Raw genomic sequence first — 24952 nt, forward strand, 5'->3', positions numbered from 1 at the left:
TCACGCCCGGTGCCTCGTTTCCGGTGCGGAAGCTTGGTCTCCTCGTTTTGAGCGGACTGTCTGCGCTTGAGAAGGCGAGGCTCGGAGCCGGCAGGTGGAGCTTTCAGGACCTCAGGGAGGCCAGGTTGGCGGCAGCCGCTCTCCCTTTGGCTGTACTTGGGAGATGGAAAGCAGAAGGCTGGCTTCAGCCCTCCGTGACCGGCTGGCACAATTCCAGGTACGGACTGTCTAAATCCTGTGGTTGCTGGGAAAGGTAGTTCGGAAGCAAACAGCCAATGGGAGATCGCCAGGCGAAGAGATTGGGGCGGGGGCAGGGCTGGGGCTCGACCGGAAGCGGGCTATTTCACGGACCGGAAGGGCTGCAAGAGGCTACCGCAATTTCCGCTGCAGCATCAGAGGTCGACCAAAAAACTGCGGAGGCGGGGAGTCAGTAGTGGGTCAAGGCGTCCGCCAGGTCTGGGGTCCTGCTACAGCCGTCCCTTCGTCTGGATAGCAGGGCTACCCCACCTTCCCCTATTTGCCAGCTTTTACACTGCCGTGTGGACTGGCTGTCTTATTTTCTAAGGAATTCTAGCCTTCTTTCTCAGACCATTTCCGTTTCAGTCCTCGATTTCAGCCTCTCACGGACGTCTAACAGCGTCTTTCTGCATTGTTCCCATACTCGGTTCATTCCCCAGTGAAGTACTGATCAGGATTGGGACAATACAAGGGTAGGGATTGCCTTATTCCTCTAGGCAGCACCAGCCTCAGGCAGGATGACTAAAGTGGAAATATAAATGAATCCCGTTTGTTAACGCTAACTATAGACGACTCACTTAGCCATGGTCTAAAGCATGTTAAAACTGTGGCAACAAAAATTTTAAAAAAATTATACTTGCCTTTCCAGACATCAAAATTACTAAAAATCCTCATTTAATCAATGAACTAGGAGTGAATAAGTGGAACAATAAGTGCCAAATTTGATCTGAATGTATGTGGACCTGTATGAAAGGGTAGCAGTTCAACTTTCTGCTAGCAAAACTTGTCTGTTCTTCTGGTAAAAAAAAGTAAGGCTCCCATCCCTAAACTACTTACCCCCCAAAATGGAATTTAATAACCAGTGAAAGAGCACTAAAGAGAATAAAGTTTGATGTTGAGGCAAAACAGGAAACTGGGGTGCCTTAAAGTAAAATATAAACTTATGTGATTGTTTTTTTAAAAAAAAACTTAAAAAACAAATGTCAAACAAGCAATAGACTGGAACATAATTGTAGTAGATAAGCCAGATAAAGAATTAGATAGTCCCAGCATACAAGGAGCTTTTGTCAACTGACAGAAAGGCTATGAAGCAGAGGCTGTGAAGTCATTCCACAGAGGAAGAAAACTGTATGGTCATTAACATTTGAAAAGATGCATAGTCACTTCGGAAAGAGTTTGGCAGTCTTTCAGAATGTTAACATAGGATTACAGTAGGATCCAGCAATTCCATTCCTGTGTAGAAACTCAAGAGAAATGAAAACATGGCCAGATGAAAACTTGTACTTGAGTAGCAGCATTATTTATAATGGCTGAAAAGTAGAAAACACCCTAGATGTCTATCAACTGATAAACAGAGAAACAAAATGTAGTGTATCCATATGACAGATTATTATTTAGCAATAAAAAAGGAATGAAGCTCTGATACATGCTGAAACATGGATGAACTTTGAAATGTTGTGCTAAACCAAAGAAGCCAGTCACACAAGAGCACATATTGTGTGATTATTCTTTCGTGAAATGTCCAGAACAGGCAAACCCATAGAGATTGGAAGTAGGTTAGTGGTTGTCAGGGGCCAGGGGCAAAGGAGAATGCAAGTGACTGACTGCTAATGGGTGCAGGGCTTATTTTGGGGTGATGAAAATGTTCTGGACTTAGTGGTGATGTTTGTACACATTGTAGATATACTAAAAAACACTTTATTGTTTAAAAGTGTGAATTTTATGGTATGTGGATTTTATCTTTAAAAAACCCCACCAGACAGGGAAAACTTCACCTTACAGAAACAAATATTTAGTGTCTAAAATATTTATGAAGAAGTACTACAAAAAAAAAGAAGTACTACAAACAACTAAGTTCAATATCTATATTCTACATAACAAGTAAAGGAGCTGTACCATTATTGTAGACTTGATAGAAGCAATTTTCACATACTGAGGTATGGGAAAGTCATTCTGTCTTATACATGATTTGGCTTGAACTTTATGCTGAATAGAACAGCCTGTGTTATGGGCTGTCAAACATACACTGTACATGTGCTTTAACCATTAAGAAAACAAAATACAGTTACCAGATTTTTTAGAGCATCCACTTTGAAGATAGAGACAAATGCCATTCCTTCCCCACCTGCCATGACGCCAATACTAGTACTCCTTTGAAAATAAGCTTCCCTTCCCAGACACCAAGTTCATGCTAACTAGCTATATACATGCTAATCTATCTCTTTTGAAACCTTGAAGGAATGTATGCCTGTCATGTTTGATGTTTGTTCCTTGTTCTGACAAGATATAAGACTGTGGTTCAGGCATCCAAAATAGAGCCAGGTGGCGATTGTGATGTAGTTTCAGACATGTGCCTGTATCATTAAGAACTTGAATTTTCTGAACTGTATCAAACTCAGGAATACCACAGGCCATTCTCAAAGCAAGGTCTGGTAGTAGCTGCCAGCTGCCAGCTGCAACCTAATGGTCTCAAGGTCTCCCCTTATAACTACGCAACCATTTCATACCCCAACCAATCCTTACTTAAAAGCTCTTTTACTTCTTGCCGGCTTCAATTATAATTCTTGACAAACAACTTAGCTTTGTGGCTTTTGCTGTATAAGCCACCCCATTTTGTAGTCCGGTGGAACACATCTCAGGTGCTTCTTAAACCTGTGTCTCCTAGGCAATAGTTCTCAGTTTGGCTCAAATAAAACTCTTTTCTATTACTATTACAGATTTTTTGATTATGTGTGTGACAGAATGAAGAAAAAAATAGAAATTCACATGAAAAATTTCATAGTCTCATTAGCAAGTAATGAAATAAATAAAAACACAAATAAAACTCCATTAAATCTCTATTAAATCAGCAAAAATATTTAAAATGACAAACATTGCTTCGAACATGAAACATTTAAAAATCTTTTCCAAAGGATTGTATGGCCAACTACTGCAAGCGTTATCAAAATAGTTCACATTCTAGAACCATTTTAGGAAAAACAGTAGAGGAAATATGTGTATGGGGAGTTGATGGAAATACACACCATGCTGTTCATGGAAAGAGAAGGAGGGAGACTTGGGAACAACAAATGACCAACCATAGGGAACACTGAACAAATAGCATATGTGAACTGTGCCAGCATGTGCATTATGCACATAGAACAAAGCTCCATGAAAAAAGCAAAGCAAGTGTTTTGTGCTCTGGTGACAACCATGGAGAACCCAAGTCCAGTGTAGGCGCTAGTGTGGAGATGGGAAGAGAGGTTGGAGTAGGAGAGTTTGGAGTTGAATCTTCATTGACTCTCCTTTTCTCTGACATCCCTCTCTTTACATCTCTTTAAGTGGAGGATGATAGAGGAACATCTGTGAACTAGAACATCTCATATTCCACAGGCCCACAGCTTTGCAGATACAGATCAGGGGAGAATAATCTGACACTTGGAACATGTGTCAGATGTTTTTCTGACAGCAGCCCCATTTCCCTTGTGATCTTCTGTAGGGACTTGGGATCTCATAGTGATCGACTGAGTGACAACTGCAATTATGACGACATTTTCTAATGGATTTATTTATGAGGCTCAGCCAGTGCTCTTAAGAACCACAGTTCGTTAATCCAAGTACAAAAATGATTGATGACAATCCACTCTACTTGTTTTTTCCTTAGGCTTCCGAAGTACTCAAGACAAGGGAGGATAGAATGAGGGAACAAATCCTTGTTTGGGGGGCCTGAGGGCGAACAACAGTGGGCTCTCTGACTCAGGAGCATCTGTGGGTGCTAATTCATACAAGGATTTATAAAGCAACATCCATGTGCTTCCTTCTCTGAAATCCATGGCAGGGACTATTCTCTTATTCATTATATTCCCCACAGCAGCCAGAACTCAGTAGGTGTTCCATAGTGACTCTTGAGTGTATGGATTCGAGATACAAGGCCAGGAGCCTGAAGAGAGATGCAGAGTGTTGGGCATTCAGTGAGGCCCCTGGGTGCCCACTGGACAGATGGTCAGAGGATCCAAGTTCTTCTCTCCATCATGTGTCCTGCAGCTAAAGATAGGTTGAAAGGGCCCAGAGGAAAAGAAGCCAGTGACTGTGTAGATGTGGGATTTACAATGTGTCACGTTGTAAAAGGAAGTGTCCCCAGCCTTGTAGTCCAGGAAGGTACCCACATGCCTCTTCAGTTTCCCGCATCTGGTTCAGGGGAAAAGTGGATGCCTGGTACTCATTTTGCTTCATCATCATCTCTACCCAGTAACCATTCTCTAGTGACAGAGTCATAGTCTCCTTCCTGCTGGTGGCTGCCTTGCAGACACCCAGGACCCACCTTGTCTTGTCTCCCACCTTCACTTCCCAGCAATGGTGGCTAGAGAGGAAGCTTAGAGAGCCCAGGGCAATGATTCAGCTATCAAATCTTTCTGGACTGTCAGGCAGATGGTCCCACTTTTTTCCAAGTCTCACACTCTTCAAGTCATCAGAGAAGGTGAAAGATGAGGTTGGGGTGGGCAGTTTCCGCTTCCAGAATTACATCAACTGCAGAGAGAATTAGAATTCCTGGCTGGAGGTCCATGGGCAACATCCCCACAGGATTCTCCCCATATCCGGGAAACATGGACAGGGTTGTTCTTCTGTAACACGCTGGGGGATGGCACAGGGACCCGGCAGGTCCAGGCCTCTCACCTCAGGGTGCCTGAACACCAATCAGTTCTGGAACTACAGAGAAAAAGGAGATGGGAAAGAGTCCAGAGCATTCCCATTCAAAGGGGCTAAATCTACCTTGATCCCCACAACAAGAAAAGGCAAGGACCTCCCTCCCTGCTCAGGACCCTGCTGCTTCTGCTTGGATATAACCCCACTCCTCCCTGCAGCCAGGCTTGCCTTGGATACTCTGTGGTCTGGTGAGTTGACTCAGCCGATGACTCTGGCATAGAGCCTGTCATGGCTTTTCTCCCACCTTTGTTACAGGTATTTTTCTCTTTCCAAATTAATGCTCCAAAATCAATAGCCTAAGGGAAAACTGCATTAATCCCTGGCCAGCACGTACTACCCGCACCATACTCACCACTGAAGGTTTCCATTTCTGAGCGCAGGGTTTCTAAAAGGAGAAAAGGAGTTTGAGTTAGGTTCCTTGGATAGGGATAGATCTTGAAGACCCTGAAGGCAGAGTCAGAATGGCTGTGGGAAATGCAGAAGGGACACCAGGGGCCTCTGGGCTACATGGATCTCAGGGAGAAAATGAGCAGGTGCCTCCCATCTTCCCCCAAGCCCACCTACCCAAGAAGTGCTTCATGCTCTTCTCCACAAACTCTGATTTCTGGTAAAGCAGGTGGATCCTTTCTTTCACCTCTGGAGGGGTGGTCCACAGCTCAGGGGCAGTTACCATCTTGGCCCTAGAAACAAGACAGTTGGCCTGGGAGGGCTGGAGCATGGGAGCAGCCCAAGCTCTCATGGGTTAGAAGTGAGGTGTAGCCTCCACAGGGCACACCCAGCCCAGCCTCGGCTTTGCAAAAAAAAGTTCTCCCTGGACTTCTGGCTCTAAACACTGGTCCTCAACTTTGGCTATGAATTGGCATCATTTGGGGGGGTTTAGAAACCACTATATCAAAACCACAGCAAGTTTTGATAATGGCCCTAAAATGGTGCTGATATTGAAATGCTCAGCCCAGAATTACCTATATTGAATTAATTACACTTCCCAAATCTTTTTCTTTCTATTGAAATTAAAATTCTAATAAACGAGAAAAAAAACCCACAATGAGATACGACTTCACAGCCATTAGGATGGCTACTATTAAAAAAATAAAAAATAACAAGTGTTAGCAAGGATGTGGAGAAATTAGAACCCTGTGCACTGCTGGTGGGAATGTAAGATGGTGCAGCGCTGTGGGAAACAGTATTATAGTTCCTCAAAAAACTAAACAGAATTACCATGTGATTTCCACATCTCATTATATACATGCAGAAATTGAAAGCAGGACTCAAATATATGTACACTAATATTTATAGCAGCATTATTCACAGTAGCCAAAGGGTGGAAGCAACCCAAGTATCCACTGATGGATGAATGGATAAACAAAATGTGTTATATACATGTGATGGAATATTATTCAGCCTTAAAAGAGAGTGGAATTCTGACACATTCTACCACATGGATGAACCTTGAAGCTATTATGCTAAGTGAAATAAGTCAGACACAAAAGCACAAATATTGTATGATTCCACTTATATGGAGTAGTTAGAGTAGTCAAATTCGTAAAGACAGAAAGTAGAATGGTGGTTGCCAGGGGTTGTGGGAATGGGGAATGGGGAGTTAGTTGGTTAATGGCATGGAGATTCCATTTGGGAAAATGAAAAAGTCTGGAGATGGATGGTGGTGATGGTTGCACAATAGTGTGAATGTGCTTAAAGCCACTGAACTGTGTACATTTTTAAATGGTTAAGATGGTAAATTTTACATTAGGTATATTTTACCACCAGAAAAAAAACTTAAAAAGATTTGATGCCTGGGTCGTACTCCTGAAGATTCAGATTTAATTTGTCTCCGGGGTGATTGTAACATCCAGCCTCTTCCCTCCCCTCCTCTCCCCTCCCCTCCCCTGCCTGCTGGGCTTAGCAGCTCCACTCTGGAAAGTGCTTCCGTCCCTGTGGCCACAAGCACTTTTGCTGGAACAGTTTTCATGAGGCGAATTGCATAGGACACGGTCTGTTAGGGAAGTCTCTTAGGAAGCAGTGTTCACTCCTTCCAGTCTTCAACCCATGTTCCCATTCTCCCTACACAAATCCAGAAAGGCCTTAGGAAGCTGCAGGAGATGGGGGGAGCCTAGGGAGGAGTCACAGACCCGGGGTTGGGTCTGCCTCCCCCAGTGTTTCCTGCAGGACACTCAAGGAATCATCAGGGAGCCTCTTGGTACCTGTGCAGGGTGACTCCGATGTCCTAGGAGAGAAAAGAGAATTTCTCCATTACCAGTCTCCTCCAGCCCCAGAGTGTTAGCAAAAAGGGGTTCTTCAGTTCTAATCCTAATCTCCGGAGGTGGTAGCCCGGCCAGGGGCCTACAACACAACTGTACCCAAACTCTGCTGCTCTCTCCTGGGAGATGCCAGGGGAATCCCCTAGATACTGGACCACTCTGGGCTCCTGAGAGCTCACTGAAGGGGTCTGGGCACAAGAGGCATTGTGGGTCACCAAGACCATGTCCACCACCAGCCCTAAGGGACTCACCCACTGGCTTGGGCAGAGCTGATGGCAGTGCTGGGAGCCCATGTCATCTCACTGGGCATGGCGGACAGGGGAATGCCAGGCGCAGCCACACTCACCTTCATTAGTTCCCATTCTGGCTGGCACTGCTTGGCCTCCAGCTCCCCAATCAGCTCATCAAGAAGGGCGATGTCCCTGGATACTCGGGTGCCATATGTCTCCCTGACCTGGCCAATGGTCTGTCCCAGCTCCTCCAGCCAGGCCACAAAGAGCTGCTCCTGCTGCTCTAAAAACTGGCACAACTGTTCCAACTGGTTCTGGACTCTCTGCTTCTGAGTTTCAGTTTGTTTCTGGGGAACAGAAGTCAGGGAGGTATAAGGTCTATGTGGTGAAGTGGATGTGTATGCCCAGGGAGAGCCCCCCAGAAGTCTTCCTCCTGGAGGTGGATGAGAGGCAGACTTCCTCAGCTTCTTGGAGGCCTGAATTCCAGAGAAGGAGGCCAAATAGGCCAAAACCTTCTAAAATAGGTTGGCTCTTAGAAAATGCCCTAAACCTGGTATTATGGGTTGAACTGTATCCCCTCCAAAATGTATATGTTAGAGTCCTAACCCCAGTACCCGAGAATATGATCTTGTTTGGAAATCGGATTGTTGCAGATGTAATGAGTTAAGATGAAGTCATAGTGGAGTGGCGAAATCTGGACACAGATACACACACAGGGAGAATGCCATGTGAAGAGACACAGGGAAAAGGTAGATTCCTACAAGCTGAAGAGAGAGGCCTGGAACATCCTTCCCTCACGGCCCTCAGAAGGAGCCAGCTCTGCCAAGCCCTTGCCTCGATTTCTGTGGTTTAAGCCACCCAGTTTATGGTACTTAATATGGGCAGCCACAGAAACTAAGATACCTGGTGTCACCTTCTCCCCTTGAAAGCCAGCGTGAGGATGGCATATGTCTGGGGTTGTAAATGGACAAGGTTATGACCACACAGTCTCCAGGAGGGAGATTTCTCTCCACTCCACCATGGAGTCTCAATATGGCCCCGACTAGGGGCAGTCAGTCCACTTCTTTAAATGCAGGTGAACTTGACTTTCACTGCTCCTGCACGTCAGCCGTTACCTCTTCTGTCACCCTCTTTCTCGTTGTCACTGAAAAGCCTCTGGGGACATTTTAAGTGGCTCTAGGGCACCTTTCCTTCCTTCAAGGAGGGAGAGGGCCCTTCAAATCCATTAAGACTGGGCATAAGAAATCTCATTTTTGGCTTAAATGGACAGGACTAAGTTTTTAGTTCTTTTGAACCAGAAATGTCTCCCCACCTTTTATTGTGTTTGATGGCAGTAACATTGACTTTTTTTTTTTTAAAGAGGGCTGGTCAGTTGTCTTGTTCAATAGCTTATATTCTAAAAGTGTCTGATAATTTTGCTCATGATTAAATTCAGGATAAACATTTTGGGCAAGAATACCATATACCTAATGCTGTGGACTTTTTAGCACATTCCATTGGGAGGCAAAGACTGTCCAGTTTGCTGTCACCATTATTGTGATACTAGGACAGATCACTTGGTTAAGGAGGGGTCTACCAGATATCGCCACTGTAAAGATACAGTATTTACTTTGCAATTACTAAGTAATTTGGGGGAATGAAACTTGTAAATATCCTGTTCTCTAAAGTCTTTCTCTAAAAATTTAGCATCTGTTGAACCCTGACAGTGTCAGTTGTGTAGTGGAAATTTTCTAATTCAATTACTCTTCTATACTTGTTTTAGCTGGCATTATGCTATAAAGAAGAGCTTTCTCTACCCCTTGCCTATGATTAAAATTTTTTTTTTGATTATTGAAAAAAGGAGGAGGAAAAAGAGAATTCCTGAAAACAGCATCTCCTTTTCACAGGGGCCAACATCACTGTGAGTATCTTAAGGGAAGGCTGGACCCTCGTGTCTCCCTGGGTTTCCCTAAGCAGCCCAGGCTCCTGCCTTCCACCTCCTTGGGGAGCATCCCTGACCTCTGCTCTAAGCCACCTGGAATTATTGGAAAGGGTTTTTATTTTACTACAATTCAGGAGTTTCCCAAAGTCGGACACTTGGACCAATGCCACCCCCTCCCATCTGCCCTTTGTTATCTTCGCCTGCTTCCCATTGCAGTGTGGTAGGTCCCCATAAAAGTTTGGAACTCAGAGAGGGAGAAGAGATCCAATCAACACAAATGCAATAGACAAATCCAGGCTCTGCGGGGTAGGCTCCTTCCCATGCAGGGAAAACAGAAGCAACTTAACGCATCCAAGAGTCTGGACAACAGCTTAACAGGAAGGCTGCTAAGGTGTACTTATTCAAATGTAGTTTTGCAATACCAGAGTTTAAAGAAAATGTCTACTTTAGCCATCTGAATTTTAAACATCAATATGGTTTTTGTAAAAAAAGAAGACAATGGACAAAACAATTATAAAAACAATACAGACAAGTATTTAAAGTTGAAGAGTCTCTCCTCCTCTTTCCTCAGTCCCATTCTTCAAACACAGCTGTTGGCATTAGTTTCTCTAAACCACTTTGTGGTGAGTGTAAGAAAGTGTGATAGGGTCCTTGGAGATGCCCCTTCTTGCTGTGGGTGGTCTCCCTCTCCAGGAACAAGCTTGTCCCAGGACACCTGTTATCTCCCTGCCCCACAAGAGCAGATGATTCTAAATACATGACCAGCTCTGCTTCCCTATGAACCAGTATAGAATCTCAGTACTGATCACTTTCAGCTCTCTCCCTCCTGCAGGGGTGAACCCAGGCAAGGTCTGGCTACAGAACAGCCCTAGCCTTACCAGGAAGTTCTCTGTCTTCTTATCTCCCTGGGATCTCTGCTTCTCCCCAGATTTTCTCAACTCCTTCAGATGCTCCAGCTGCTTCTGAATTTGCTCCTGGAAAAAAGAACACTCATTGAAGTTTCAACTTGGCTCCTGCTATCTTTAGTTGGTGTCAACTCTAAAGGGGAAAATTTGCTTCAGAGAATAAAGCTGAGGGCGCTGCAGCCAAAAGCACAGGGAGGGGTCCCTGGAAAGAGGAAGAATGTATCTATCACACCAAGGGAAGCAGAGCCAAGAGGCAGTGAGATTTCTAACGACCTCTATGAGTACCCGGATTCAGCCATACCTGAAGTCAGATTCCCCTAGACCTCCAAGCTACATGAACCAGTAAATCCCTCTTTGCTGGCTTCGTTTGTATTGTGTTTGCCATTTACAACCCAAGAACACTGGCTAATGCACCAACCTCCCAGGGTTGTTGGGAAAATGAAGCAGGCCCCGGTGTGTTCAAGTGCCCAGCAGAGAAGGGCCCCAATGCAGGAAGTCCTACCTTGTATTCCAGGGCGGCCTCCTCAATGGGGCGTACCCGGTGACCTTGGTGCTCCTGACTCAGCCTGCAGATGAGGCAGATAGGTTCCCCGTGGTCCTCGCAGAAGAGCAACTGCACTTGCTTCATGTGACGCTTACACTGTGGCAGGGACTTGGGACTCAGGCCGGCCATCTGCAGGCCTTCCTGCTGCTCACAACTTCCATAACTCTTCCCTGGGTGCAAGTCCTGGCACCGAGGGCAGCTGGGTGAGCAGCCGCATGAGGGCTCAGGATCCCCGGAAGCAATAGAGCAGTTGCAGGAGTTGTGCACACAGCTGCCACCAACAGGGTCTCCTTCCTGGGCGCGGCAAAGGGGACACACAGCCTTGTTCTGCAGCCTCCCTGGGGATATAGCAGTGGAAAAAAATCTGAGTGACAAACTCAAGTTGTTACCAAGGAACGCTACAAAACACATTAGAGAGAGAGAAGCCATGCCTGGGACACGTGAGTTCTCAGATTGAGGCCTCTTCCTAACTTGTCCTCCCCTGACTTCCCTCCAGTGAGGCAGCAGAGGAGCCACTGGGACTGAACTAGGGGCTAGATCTCATGACAGTCCTGAGACTTGGAATTCTTGGGCCTAAAGAAAGGCCTTTGGCTATAAATCCTATGCCTTCCCCCTGCACATAATGCTGACCTAGCAGGTGATAGAAAGACAGCGGGACATTCTGACTGGTGTTTGCTTTGTCACTTAAAACCACCCAGACCGCCCATAGCTTGAGTAGAGCTCCCAGGGGATGATAACTTGCTCATGGCTGGAACCTCAGCCTGTAGCAGAATCCCTGGTATGTGGTAAGTGTTTGGGTAAAGTGTTAAATGAAGGCACAGAGGGGCCACTGTTCACATCCAGGTTCAGAAAGCATTAAGTGACTTTACAAGGTTGAAGGCAACCCTGTGTTGTCAGATGATGGTTAACATTTTTTAGCAATAAAGTATTTTTAAATTAAGGTATGTATGCTTTTTAGGATATAATGCTATTGCACACTTAATATAGATTACAGTATAGTGTAAACCAAAAAGTTCATAACTTGGTTTATTGCAATATTCACTTTGTTGTGGTGGTCCTGCAATATCTCTGAGGTTGGCCTGTACATTCTGGCCAAGAAGATAAATGGAGGCATCATGAGCAGCATCTAAAAACTTCTGAAAACCTTTCCTAAGTGGCTTTTCTCCTTTGTCCCTCCATCCTGCTGCCTGGAACAAGGAGGCTACCATCAGAGACCATGACCTTGAGAGCAAACTCTCTGGAGCAGAAAAACCGCAGGAGCTTGGGTTCCTGGCTATGCACAGGGTGCCACATTTGTCCTGGACCACCTGTATGTCACTTGTGGGAAAGAGAAACAAACTTCTTTCTTGTTTCATTTATGTTATTTGGCGTTTCTGTCAACCTGTCACATCCTAATTTCTGCCTCTTTAGTAAAAGAGACCTAGGATTTTAGCCAACAGCTCCCTACCCGCCCCACCCCTGCCCAGAGAGAGGCAAACAGCAGAATCTCAGCTCCATGACATACTGCCATGGGGTACTGTGAGAAGGTGATACCCAGCCTTTCCCAGATGCTCAACCTGGGCTCCATGAAGCCCTTGGGAATTCCAAAGGAGGACTTCAGAGTATCTAAGAAATAACTCACTGAAATGTATGCAACATTCTGTGAAGATGTGCATATATGCATTTTTTTTTTCAGGATACAAGGCCTACATCAGATTCTCAAAGGGTTGAGGACCTCAAAGGGCACCCAGACATCCAGTGAAATAAATACAGTGGGGATAAAAGCAGATTTGCGGGGGAAACCTGCATAGGTCATCATTCCTAAGGAAGCCAAGTCTTCTAGATTCTGAGATCCTCTTACCTGAAGACGGATAGTCTTCTGGATCTGAAGGCTCGTGGAGCACACCGCCTACCACCTCCTCCAAGGTCTTAGAGGTCTCTGGAGCCTCAATTCCATTCTTCTCTGAACATACTGTGGATTCTGGATGCTCCCAGGTCTTCTTTCCAGCCAATGATACATTGGAAAGTGTATTCCTGAGTGCTCCTCCTTCCAGGGTCATGGGATGTTGTGGATTCTTGGATCCTCTCTCTGGAGCCCCAGTAGCCCCTACAGTCAGAATGGCCACTTCACGGGGAGTGGCTGCTGAGCCTGGATTCTCACTTCTCATTTTATCTTGAAGCAGAAGAATTTCTGGATTGAGAAATTCTGTCTCTACTGGAGAAATGGCAAATTCAAGACTTTTGGGTCGCTTCTTTCCGGAAGGTGAATATGCCTCAGATGTTCTCAATTCTCTCCTTCCCAGGGACCCAGCCAATGACCCACTGGAGAGTCCCTGGAGCCTTCCCGCAGAGCTGGCATTCCTGCGTAGCCTGACGCTGGAATCGCTCCCCTTCTCCCCCTGAGGCTTGCTGGGGAATGGGCCTCTCTTGGAAGACAGAGTCATGTTCCTGGCCCCTGGCTTGCCCTGCACATCCAGGACCTCAGTGCCTTTCAGGTCTCTCCGTTTTCCCTGAGGCTTCTTCTGGGGCCCCCTACCAGCCTCGGGCTGGATGGATGGTGGGCAGCCAGCCATATCACCACTTTGTCGCTGCTTGTCCCCTTCCAGGCCATCTGGTATCTTCAGGCTCTTGGGCTTAATCTCCGCAGAGGAGTAAGGCATGGCTGAGCTGTCTGTGCCACCTTCTTGCATCTGATACTCTGAAAAGACAGTGAGATGAGAAGGCATGAAAATGTCCGGTGCTCAGGATCAAGGTTTAGGGCAAGAGAGAGGGGAGAATCCTCTCAGAAATTAGAGAAGTTCAGGACAGACTAGACAACAGTGGTCATTACCATTAAATAAGAACACACTCATTATTTGCTATCTTATTTCTGAAATAGCACTTTTCAAACTTTTCTGGCAGGAGAACTTGTTACCAATATAAGGTCTTACACGGAATTCTTAATATGTAAAATGAGTGAAAACTCTAGTTTATTGGTATACATTTGTGTGTGATTATAGGTGTACGAAACTCAACCAATAAAGATCAGCAGAAAAATTGGAGATCAGGGGTTATGAAGGACAGTTAAAACTTCAGGAAATAATTTCTTTTGGCTGTTTTTTTCTTTGGTTTCATGAGATGAAGAAAACCCTAACTCACGCAGATAAGTGTAATGGTGATTAAAAAAAACTTGCCTGGAAATTTCAGGATACTGTTTAACTAAACAGAAATGACAGGAAAGACTGAATTCCAAGGCCTACATAAAAAGGAGTTTTAGTATATAACATGAACTATCACACTGATAGCCTCAAATATTTAAAAATTTGGTATATGATACATTTTAATATGAATGCTACTTTAATTAAGTTAAAAATTAATAAAATTTGAATCAAATATTTGTTAACATTCTAAAGAATCCCTGAGATATCTTCCTGGGATAAACTTTGAAAACCACTACTCTAATAAAGAAATGAAGATAACCTATAATTAACACCTTAATTTTTGGTGTGAAAAAGCCCTTATTAAAATTACTTTAAAGTTGCTTTAAACACTTTGCTGTTGGCTTTCTAGGAAGACAGAAGTTACAAAACTGGCTCAAGAACTGATGAGAAACCCTGAAGATGTTAATAGCCAGATTTTAAAATACCAAAAATTAATTTAAAAATTCTACTCATCAGATTACACCAGACTCAGATTACGGTTTAACTTTATCACTCTTCCAAAGGCAGAGACTTTTTATGGTGTGTAAACTCTTCTGCCTTATAGAAAAACATGGAAAGCATTCCTAATGTATTCATTTCCCCCCCAATGTATTCTTAAAGTCTAGAAATAGAAGAGAAATTCAAACATCAAAGAATAGTTTTTTAAACTGATCACATATTAGCCCCCCACAAAGCTCCCCCAAAAGTCTTTAAAAGCAGAGATCACATAGGCCACATTCTTTGATCACAATGTAGTAAAGTCAGAAAGTAACAGCAAAAGGGCAGCAGAAGAAGATCAGGAAGGAAAAAAGGAAAGAAAAGAAGGAGGAGGGAGAGACAGGATGGAGAGAAAGAAAGAAAAAGAGGAAAGGAAGGAAGGAAAAGAAAGTAGAAAGTCCTTTTGAGAATTTTAAAATACCTTTGTGGGGGAGGGTATAGCTCAGTGGTAGAGCGCATGCTTAGCATGCATGAGGTCCTGGGTTCAATCCCCAGAACCTCCATTAAAAAAAGTAATAATAAATAAATACACCTAGTTGCCTCCTTCCCCTCAAAAAAATTTAAAGAACACTTGTAACAGGTGCTAAAGAAGGACTCAAAACTGAAGTCAGGCGGATAACAATGAGATTACCCATCAGCCCTGTTAATATGAGTGATGGGCAAGTGCTTCTTGCTCACCCTAAGTTACTCGTCTGTAGGTAAGTGTTAATCACAAACGAAGTGAGGAATTCTCTGCCAACAGGCACCCAGCTCCTGCCTCTCTTGATCCTACCCCATAGTGAGAACCTCAGCCTTTTGGTTTTTTTTTTTTTTTTTTTAAGCCTTTGGGAGCCTTAGTTTTACCCCAGCTCCAAAGACCAGAGAAGGGGAAAAGACTTGCTTGGCTTAAGTCACTAGGATTGTGGCGGACCTGGGACTCCTCACCTCCAAGTCAGGATGCACTGGTCTGAACACACGTTCCCCCTTGTACCTTCCACCCCACTCCATGAACAGCGAGTGGTCACACTGGGAGAGGAGGGGCATGAGGTCGCTTACCTGGGACAACGGCCCTGTGGAGCTCCTCTGCCAGGAGGTGCTGGTTGATGGCTCTCAGGACCTGCAGGGTCAGTCGCACGGCATACTCTTCCCCATAGTGGGTGACCAGCAGAGTGGCCAGCTTCACTGGCTTGGCTGTCTGGAGTTGGCCCCGGGGGATCCGGGAGTGTTCCCTCTCCAGGCTGGTGTTCTGCAGCTTGAACTTGAACTTCTCAAAGTCATAGGGCACCAGCTCTTCCAGGGAGTACAGCAGATGGTCACTACGGGTCTTGGCCATCATGTTGACCAAGAGAGGCTGGAGACATCTGTCTGGCTTCTGAGGGGAGCAAAAGCACTTTGGGAACAAAGGCTCTTTGTCCTGGAGCCCAGAGGGTGAGTGAGACGAGGCAGCTTGTGAAATAACGGAAAAGGCACAGGAAATGTTCTGTGTTTTCATAGGAACTGAGACTCAGGTTGTGAGTGTTTCATTGCTGGCTTATGTTCTTTTTCACAGATTCAGAGTTTTCCACCTGGGAGGGCTCAATTCCTTGCCAGACACGTGGTCGTTCAGCACCCCAGCTCTCAGTGACCCAGGCTGGACTGCAGACTTCTTTGTCTGGGATTGGAATCCAGATTCTTGATCTTTGGGCAGGCAATCATATGATTCCCTCACTCCTCCCAGGATACAGGGATGTACCGGGAGGAACGGAGCCCCTGGTCCCATGGAGAGGACCATGATGAGGGTCAGCCCCTCTGGCCAACTGTTCTCCTCCAGACTCTTGGGGTTTTATTGACCCTCTGGAGTCAATGACAGGGGAATGGGGAGCAGCAAATACAGCCCTGCAAGCTTTGCCCTTCCCTGCCCAAAAAGGCAGGTGAAGCCAGAAGGACACTGCCAGGAGACATCCCTGGTGTCGCCCCTGTACAAGTAGCTCCAGTCTGGTACTCACAGCAACACGAAGACCTCAGAATGCCATGCCTAGGACCACCATCCTGATTTGTTTGTCCCAGCGCCAACTCTGCCACAGCTTACTGGGAGCAGACTCTGGAGGGAGAGCGCTCATCCATGCACATTTACTGAACACATATTCTGGACACTCCAGCCAGGATGCTGGAGAAACAAGGGTGCCAAAGGCATAGGCGTTCTTCGGAGCTCACAGCTTAGTGTGAGGCCCCAGTGGTGGCTCCAAAGCTAATGGATGTTGTATGGGGGGAGCTGACTTCTTTATCCATTAACTGCCCTGTCTTTCTGCTACGTTGATTTTGACCCTCAACTTTTTGTTTTGAAAAGTTTCAAACCCACAGCCAAGATGAGAGCAGAGTACAATGAACACTTAAATACCCTTTACCTTGGTTTGCCAACCATTTATATTGTATAATGTTTAGTGATTCTCTTTCTCTCTCTCACATGCACGTACACGTGGACACACTTCTTTGTTTTTTCTGAAGAATTTGGAAATAAATTGAAAACATATCAGATATCACTCCAAATACCTTAGATACCCTACATAATAAGGATACAAGAATATTATTTTAAATACTCACAATACTGTTATCACATTCAGGAAATTTAATATTACAACACTGCAGTCAGTCCATAATCAAATTCTGCAATTGTCCTGATAATGTCTTTGATAGCTTTTTTTTAAACCCCCAATCCAGGATCCAATCAGAGATCATGCATTACTTTCGGTTGTCATGTCTCTGTAGTCTCTTTTTATCTAGAACACTTTCACATCCCCCTTACCTTTTAAAATTCTTTCAAGACATTAATGTTTTTGAAAAGTCTGTTCCAAGCAGAATGTCCCTCAGCTTAGACTTGTGTGATTGTTTCCTCATTATTGGCCTGAGGGTACATCCACGTATCTTTGAGATCTCTCCATTGTAAAAGGTCATTTTTTTCTGTATAATAAGTAACCTGGGTGTGTGGAAATGCCCTGTTCTCTCACAGTCTTTCCTCCCATGGTTTCATTCATTGATGATCCTTTCCTAAATCAGTTGCTACAATGGTGGTTGCAAAATGGTGGTATTTCTATCACTTAGTTGGCATCATTTATGTATCCTGGTTTAAACTTTCTTTCTCATGACATGTTTGGCTTACAGATGTTTTGTTGGTAATACAGTTACCCTTCAACGGTGATTAATCTGTGCCCGACAGAGTTTGCTTTATATCCATTATTTCCTAAAATCTCTGCAGCACCCCTTCAGTATAGAATTCATCATTGCCACTTCCACCCAGAATTAGTGGCTTAAAGACTTGTCCAGAGCCAGGGTTCAAACTCACTCTATTAACCATTTTGCTATATTGTCTCCTGCATGATAATACTTTGTTATTTCACTGTTCATCTCTAACCACAGATGTCACCTTGTCACCAGTGAGGCTCAAAATGGGCCATGCTGACCATTCCCATAGGTCAGTTACAACATGCTCATGCCTGGCTGAACAAAACAGCTCTGTATATGAGCAACCTGGGATCAAGGCTTCCATGAGTTGTGGCTGGTAGAATTTATTTTAATGTCTGATGGGTCCACGTGCTTTATATTTTACAGAGTAGTCAGTGTTCTGGGTTTAACAGCTGACAACGTCCAGTTCTCTGGATGCTGCTGAGAAAATAACACCCAAACCTAATGTATTCCCTGAAAAAAAAAATGAATGAACCCAAGTGCACCTTGATGGTGCAAATGTCTGATGTGTGAAATTTTTAGTTTGGGCCAGAAGGTATTGACTGGGGTGTCTCTGGGGCCAGGACTTATACAAGATTCTGGAAGTCAACTTCCCACTGCTGAAACAGAGATGATGAAACTGTGCAATACCACGCAGGGTTAGTTGCGTTCCTGGGATCTCTGACACCATCTTGACTGGCCAGGAAACTCCTCTTAGCTAAAACTCAGGCACCTATGACAGACTTGGGGAGGAATTGGGCCTTTCCAGTCCACAGCAGGATATGTTGCAATTTCAGCAGCTCTTTTTGCAACAGGGGCAATTCTGTCACAGGGCCTTCTTGAAAGGCAGTGTTTTGATGCTACTGTTTGGCCTTTCTAGGTCAAGAGAGACTATATTATAGAGTTTCCACTTTTGAGATTCCAGTGATTTTTTTTTTAATGAAGAAATGTGAAAATAGGGTTATAGCCCTTTGGATTCATTTTAAATGTTTGATTTCACAGATAAAGTGGAGTGTTGATGGACTCTTCTTTCTTGTACCTCTGTGACCATGTGTGCCCTTATTTGGGGACAGGATAAATCTAAATCCAGTGCAACTGCTGCAAAGGCTTCAACCTTTGCTCTCCTCCTAAGTGATGCACAGTTCAGATACCCTGACCTTTACTCCACTCCTGGTCTTCAGGAGTATCTCTTTCTTTCTCTCTCTCTTTCTTGAAGTATAGTTACATACTTCAAGATTTACAACATTGTGTTGTTTCTGGTATACTGCATAGTGATTCAGTTATACATATGCTTTTTCATTACTGCCCATTACAAGAAATTGAATAGAGTTCCCTGTGTCATATAGTGCAGCCTTGTTGTTTATCTATTTTATATATAGTAGTCTGTATCTGATCATCTCAAACTCCTAATTTATCCCTCCCCTACCCCTTTCCTCTTTGGTGACCCTAAGTTTGTTTTCTATGTCTGTGAGTCTGTTTTTGTTTTGTAAATAAGTTCATTGGTGTCCTATTTTAGATTCCACATACAAATGATATCATATGGTATTTGTCTGACTTACTTCACTTAGTATGATCATCTCTACATCCATCCACGTTGCTGCAAATGACATAATTTAATTTTTTTCATAGCTGAGTAGTGTTCCACTATATATTTTATATATATATATATGCGCCATATCTTCTTTATCTATTCATCTGTCAATGGACATTTAGGTTGCTTCCATGTCTTGGCTATTGTAAATAGTGCTGTTATGAATATTGGGGTGCATGTATCTTTTCAAATTAGAGTTTTCTCTGGATATATGCCCAGGAGTGGGATTTCTGGATCATACAGTAACTCTGTTTTTAGTTTTTAAAGGAATCTTAATACTGTTTTCCATAGTTGCTGCACCAAACTACATTCCCACCAACAGTGTAGGAGGGTTCCCTTTTCTCCAAACTCTCTCCAGCATTTATTGTTTGTGGGTTTTTTTTTAAATGATGGCCATTCTGACTGGTGTTAGGTGATAAGGGGTATCACTCTCTATCACATTCATTTTTGCATCATTTTGGGATATATATATATATATATAACTTTTATAATAAGAAAAAAGATAGTTTTAGAAGTATTTTATAATTAGCTTGGCCTCTAAGCAGATATCAGTCCTGTCCCCAGCCATCATCATAAAGTAGGTATATTATATTTGAATGTAATACATGCCTGTTATTAAGCGAATGGAAAGAACTGTTGGGAAGATTGTGGAAGAGTTTCTGTATTAATCTGGAATTGAAAATAATGGATCTCATTGTGACTCAGACTCTCCCTCACTCATCAGTATATTGAACTTTAAGGGAGAAATCTGAGACTTTAAGAAGCTAACCATTCAAGTTCAAAGTGTACTTCCAGGCAATGAACTTCCCACTAAGAAACATATTTTAACTGTGCAAATCAAGTTCTGGGACAACCTCCAACCTCCTGAGCAGGATGGGAAAGGAGGGAGAGGAAACCAGCTTCCCACGTGGGGGTGGTGGGTGGCTTTGACCTGTCCGAGGTGGTACAGTAATGGGGTGCAAGAAGATCAGCTCACCAATGAGCTTCGTTTGCAATATGGTAACCTTAAGCAAGAGGCTTTATAAATTATAAAGTGCTATACACATTATTTATTCTGATTGTTAAATCTAGATGGACGGTGATTGTTCATTTTACTCTCTATATTTTTCCATGTATTTAAACATTTTATAATTAAAATTTTTTTCCTGCCAATATATATAGGGACCCTACTAGGAGGCTGGCTTTTACCACCAAAGGCAACTGCTCTCCCTTACCCTCACCCTTTGAGGTTCGGTTTACATAATCCTGCCCCCACTCCCACCTCCTCGTCCTCTCACCCCTGGCAGAGCTGACCTCTCCTGCCTGGTGCTCCGGTCATTCCTGCTCACCATCTTGCATTGAAACTGTTCATGAGTTTGGAAACTGCACGGAGTGGTGGGGGAATAGGAGACTCCAAGATCTAGGACCTGTGTGACCTAGGCAAATTACTCGACTTATCTGGACTTGTTTTCTAGTCTGTCAAGTGGGTCGTTTCGGGAATTCAATGAGGTAATGTTTGCAAACGCGCCTGGCACCGTAAGAGAAGTACCCGCTTCATCATTTGGTGTTCCGGCGCCTGGCACGTGGTGGGCACTGTCCGTGGAGGTGGACGGAGATCCCTGCCCCAGCATGAGCATCACCTCCAGGACCTCTTCTGCCCAAACACCGCGGTTCCCGACCGCTGTACCCCGCTTAAGGGCTTGGGGCAGGAAGGCGACAGGTCTCACACTGGACAGCACCTCCCTGGGGCAATCGCTCCAAGGGGAAGCGGCTTGGGGCAGGAGAGGTTTGTTTGCTGGAAAAACGGCCAGAGGATAAAGGGGAAATGTCAGCGCAGGGCACAGACAGGCAGGCAGGCGCCGACGTCCAGGACCCCGCCGGGCTTGCGGGAGGAAGGGAAACCCCCACTGAGCAGGCATTATTGCGTAAGACGCTGAGAACTACACCTCCCAGCGGGCCCTGGGAGAACGCGGCACCAATCGGGGGGCGGGTGGGCGGGCTCACGGCCTCCTACGTCTTTAAGAGGGCCCTGAGCCGCGCCGCCGTTTTGCGGATTGGCAGCTCCCTCGGCCTATAGCTGCTTTCTGCCACAGCGGCCGCTCTCCCTGCTCCGAGGAGGAGAGGTTGTAGCCGCTAGTATACTGGGCCCAGCGTGGTCAAATGGAGTCAGCTCCCATCAGGACTAGCTAGCTTGGGTTCTCCGGGGCCGCAGTGGGGCCGTAGATCCCTAAAGCCTTCTGCCCCTGATGAGCGTGTGAATCTCGTTGACTCATGTTTACGGCAAGTATTTACTGAGTGCCTATTATATTCCACTTACTGTGTCAGGCGCGAGGATGGTCAGGTCAGGCGGGATCCCAGCCTCAAGGGGCTTGTCTCCTGGGGTGGAGAGAAATGGGTAAACGGTAACTGCCATTCATGAGAAGACCTGTAAAAGAAGTGGATCACTGGGCGCAACCCCTGCACTGCCGTCCTCTCGGTTCTCACTGCCTCTAGGAACCCTGGAATACAGATTCTTAAACTCTGTATCGTGATTCTTTGAAAAATCGAGTGGAATGCTATTGGCCATAGGAATAGTGTTTTGTTCTATTTTGTTTCCCAGGGAAAAAAGCAGATACATCTCCAATCTCTTAGGTCATTTCAGGGGATTCATGGACTTCCTGAAGTCCACGTAGAGAAACCTTGCAGGGGCCTCTAAGGCATAGACCCCCACGTCAGCGAGGGCAGCCCCTACTTTTTAACTGTTTTACGTATTTCACCTTCAAGAAAGATTTCCCTTCATCTAAATGTACTGCAGGAAATTGAAAAAGAAGAGACTGCCAGGTAGATCGTGTAGCTGTAGCTGTATTTCTAGTTCCAGTTTTCTATTCGTGCTAAGTCCTTCCCATCAAGACTACTTTCTAGTCTCAGGTAAGCATAACCAGACTAAATTCACCAGCATGGTAGTGTGAGGAGCACCTGCTTATTACTCATATCCTTGTCATTCTTATGGAACAGTTCCCTGCCTGCCAGACTTGCCAATTAGTTAGAAACTGTGAACAGTTTAAATAGCTGTCACCAGAGGACTGCCCTAGTAAATTGTGGTGACTCCATTCCATGGGCTGCTCTACATCCGTTGAAAACAATGTGCTAATGTGCCAAAATGGTCAGTATATATTGTTAAATGAGACAAGCACGTTTGTTGTACAATGTGATAGTGTAATCCCATGTTTGTAAATAATAGGAAAATATTTTTTAAATGTGAATGTCTGAAGGGAGACTCAAGAAATAACATGGCAACCTCTAGAGAGTAGAATTGGGCATGGAGATTGTGCTTTTTACTCCCTTCTATACATTTTTGTGGTTTTCCAATGAGTATTTAAACATTTTATGACACATGAGACAGAGTCCATGAATATATTTTCGATATAAGATAATAAAGCAAAACAGAAAATATAGCAAGCTCAGTGTTAGAGGAAGACTTTCATGTTTTTCTCATTATTTTTATAATAAAAACTTGAGGGGGGAGGGTATGGATCAAATGGTAAAGCTCATGCTTAGCATGCATAAGGTCCTGGATTCAATCCCCAGTACCTCCATTAAAAAAAGTTAACTAAATAAACCTAATCACACCTCCCCCCCCCTCAAAAAAAGAAAATGAAAAGAAAAAACATTTATTTTTAGAGGAGGTACTGGGGATTGAACCCAGGACATCATGCATGCTAAGCATGTGCTCTACCACTTGAGCTATAACCTTCCCTCTCTAAAAAATGAATAAATGAATAAACCTAATTACCTCCCCTCTCAAAAAAATAAAAAATAAAAACTTAAAGAAAATCTCATTAACTGGAACATTTTTTCGCTGGAGTGAAGAGGATTAGGAAAATGGTTTTTAAAAGGCAAACTGTGTCCATAGGGAAACAAATATGTGAAAATTTCAAGTAATATGTGGTATTTGGCAGTACTGAAGGGAACACAGCACAGACCTAACTCCAAAGTAAACACACAGACACACACTGCAGGCATCAAATTAATGCAGACACAGATTCTTTAGCAAAAGCATAAAGTCTCATGCCTTGATTCCCCTGAAGATATAGGGCAGAAGATTAAATTTCTAAAATATAGTTTAAATAAGCTGAAATGACTGGAGGGCCATTTCCCCAGAGCCTGTGCTATGAAGGCACATAAAGCCCTCACATGATACTTGGTGCATATAATGTGCTCACTATATGTTATCAACCACTGTAGTTCCAAAGCTGTGATTTTTGGTATTTTGACAACACCACCCACCTCCATTACAGCAGCTTTGGAAAATGTTTTGGTATCTGGACAGGTACCTTCACCCACAGAAAAGTACCAAAACTCACGTGGCATTTCACCTGCGGTCCTGTAGAGGGCGTCCTCATGCGTCGTCTCTGGGCCTACAGCTGGAAGCCCAGTGGACGCCCCACTCCCATCCCTGTCCCCAGGGACAGTCCTCCACAGAAGCTGGCAGCTGGAAACAATTATTAATGCTGCAGGAAGTAGGGGAAAGTGACAATGTGTGTCAAACCTAAAACTGGACATCAGAGTCCACAGAAAACATTTTCCAAGGCTGCTGTGATGGAGGTGGGTGGTGGTGTCAAAATACCAAAAATCATGGCTTTGAAACTACGGTGGATGATAACATATAGTGAGCACATTATATGCACCAAGTATCATGTGAGGGCTTTATGTGCCTTCACAGCACAGGCTCTGGGGTCAGGTAACCTGAGTGAGAATACTATCCCCCTAGTTAACCGGTTGTGTGACACTGGCTGAGTGATGTACCTACTACTTATTCAGCCTTGATAAGGAAGGAAGTTGTGTTACATGTTACAGCATGGGTAAATCTTGAAAACATTATGCTAAGTGTATAGCACAGGAAACTATATTCAATATCTTGTAGTAACCTATAATGAGAAAGAATATGAAAAGGAATATGTATGTATATGTATGGTTGAAACATTATGCTGTACACCAGAAATTGACACAACATTGTTTTTATTGACTGTCAATTTAAAAACCCCAAAATATGCTCAGTGAAATAAGCCAATAACAAAAGGACAAATATTTTATGATTTCACCGATATGAGGCACCTAGAATAGTCAAATTTATCATAGAGACAGAAAATAGAATAGTGATTATCAGGTGCTGGGAGGAGACGGTAATGGAGTGTTGATAATGAGTAGAGTTGCAATTTGGGATGATGAAAACATTCTGGAGAAGAATGGTGGTTACGGTTACACAACAGTGTGAATGCACTTCATGCCACTGCATTGTACACTTAACAGTAGTTAAAATGGTAAATTTTATGTTATGTATATTTTACCACCAAAATACTTGAAAATGCACATACCCTCTGCTTGAGTTATTCCATTTCTAGGATTCTAAAGAAATTATTGAATGAACACAAAGTTGCATTAAAAGATGTTCATTGCAGAGTTGTTCATTAAAGCAAGAATTGAAACCAACCTGAATGTCCAACAACAGAGGAAATAGTAATTTTGATACACTCATACTGTCGCATATCATGTAGCTATTAAGAGTAAGAAGGGCCTATTCATCTTGATCCAGATAGATTCAGAGACACACTGCGAAGTTAAAAAAAAAATCTGGGAAAATACGTGTAGAGGGATAAATATATGCAATGAATGCATATACATATGCAAACACATCAGAAAGAGACTGGTAGGATGTCCAACCATTACCTATAAAAAGGGGAGAAAAAGTGAAACAAGGGGGTGATGGGAAAGTTTCCTCATTTTCTTTCTCT

General features: G+C 44.1%; 2 protein-coding genes across 4 annotated transcripts in view; one reads left to right on the top strand and one right to left on the bottom strand.

Moving 5' to 3' along the window:
• The first annotated feature begins 65 nt into the window (after positions 1–65).
• The window catches only part of ZNF263 (zinc finger protein 263), a 39184-nt gene continuing 14297 nt past the window's right edge, over positions 66–24952 (top strand). The window contains exon 1 of the mRNA XM_031447650.2: positions 66–217. The gene's annotated coding sequence lies outside the window, so the exon portion shown is untranslated. The remainder of the gene's footprint in view (positions 218–24952) is intronic.
• On the bottom strand, positions 3063–15840 carry MEFV (MEFV innate immunity regulator, pyrin). Of its 3 annotated transcripts, XM_064478391.1 has the most exons (10): positions 15470–15840; positions 12619–13455; positions 10737–11116; positions 10208–10303; positions 7525–7755; positions 7122–7144; positions 5485–5600; positions 5273–5305; positions 4891–4923; positions 3063–4743 (listed from the first exon to the last, which is right to left on the bottom strand). In XM_064478391.1, the coding sequence occupies exons 1-9, from the start codon at positions 15747–15749 to the stop codon at positions 4892–4894; spliced, it is 2028 nt and encodes a 675-aa protein (XP_064334461.1). In that variant the 5' UTR covers positions 15750–15840; the 3' UTR covers positions 3063–4743; position 4891. The 3 variants fall into 3 exon arrangements, with proteins under 3 accessions (XP_064334461.1, XP_064334460.1, XP_031303509.2); XM_064478390.1 differs by lacking the exon at positions 4891–4923; XM_031447649.2 differs by having other exon boundaries at positions 3063–4923.

This window comes from Camelus dromedarius, chromosome 24, assembly GCF_036321535.1.
Source record: "Camelus dromedarius isolate mCamDro1 chromosome 24, mCamDro1.pat, whole genome shotgun sequence".
NCBI classification, from domain to species: domain Eukaryota; kingdom Metazoa; phylum Chordata; class Mammalia; order Artiodactyla; family Camelidae; genus Camelus; species Camelus dromedarius.

Coding starts and splice junctions, on each gene's coding strand:
- MEFV (XM_064478390.1), bottom strand. CDS start 15,749: ATGATGGCCAAGACCCGTAGTGACCATCTGCTGTACTCCCTGGAAGAG. Junction 7,145..7,524: donor CAGAATGGGAACTAATGAAG/GTGAGTGTGGCT, acceptor TTTCTCTCCTAG/GACATCGGAGTCACCCTGCA. Junction 5,601..7,121: donor ATCGGAGTCACCCTGCACAG/GTACCAAGAGGC, acceptor TCTTGTTTCTAG/GGCCAAGATGGTAACTGCCC.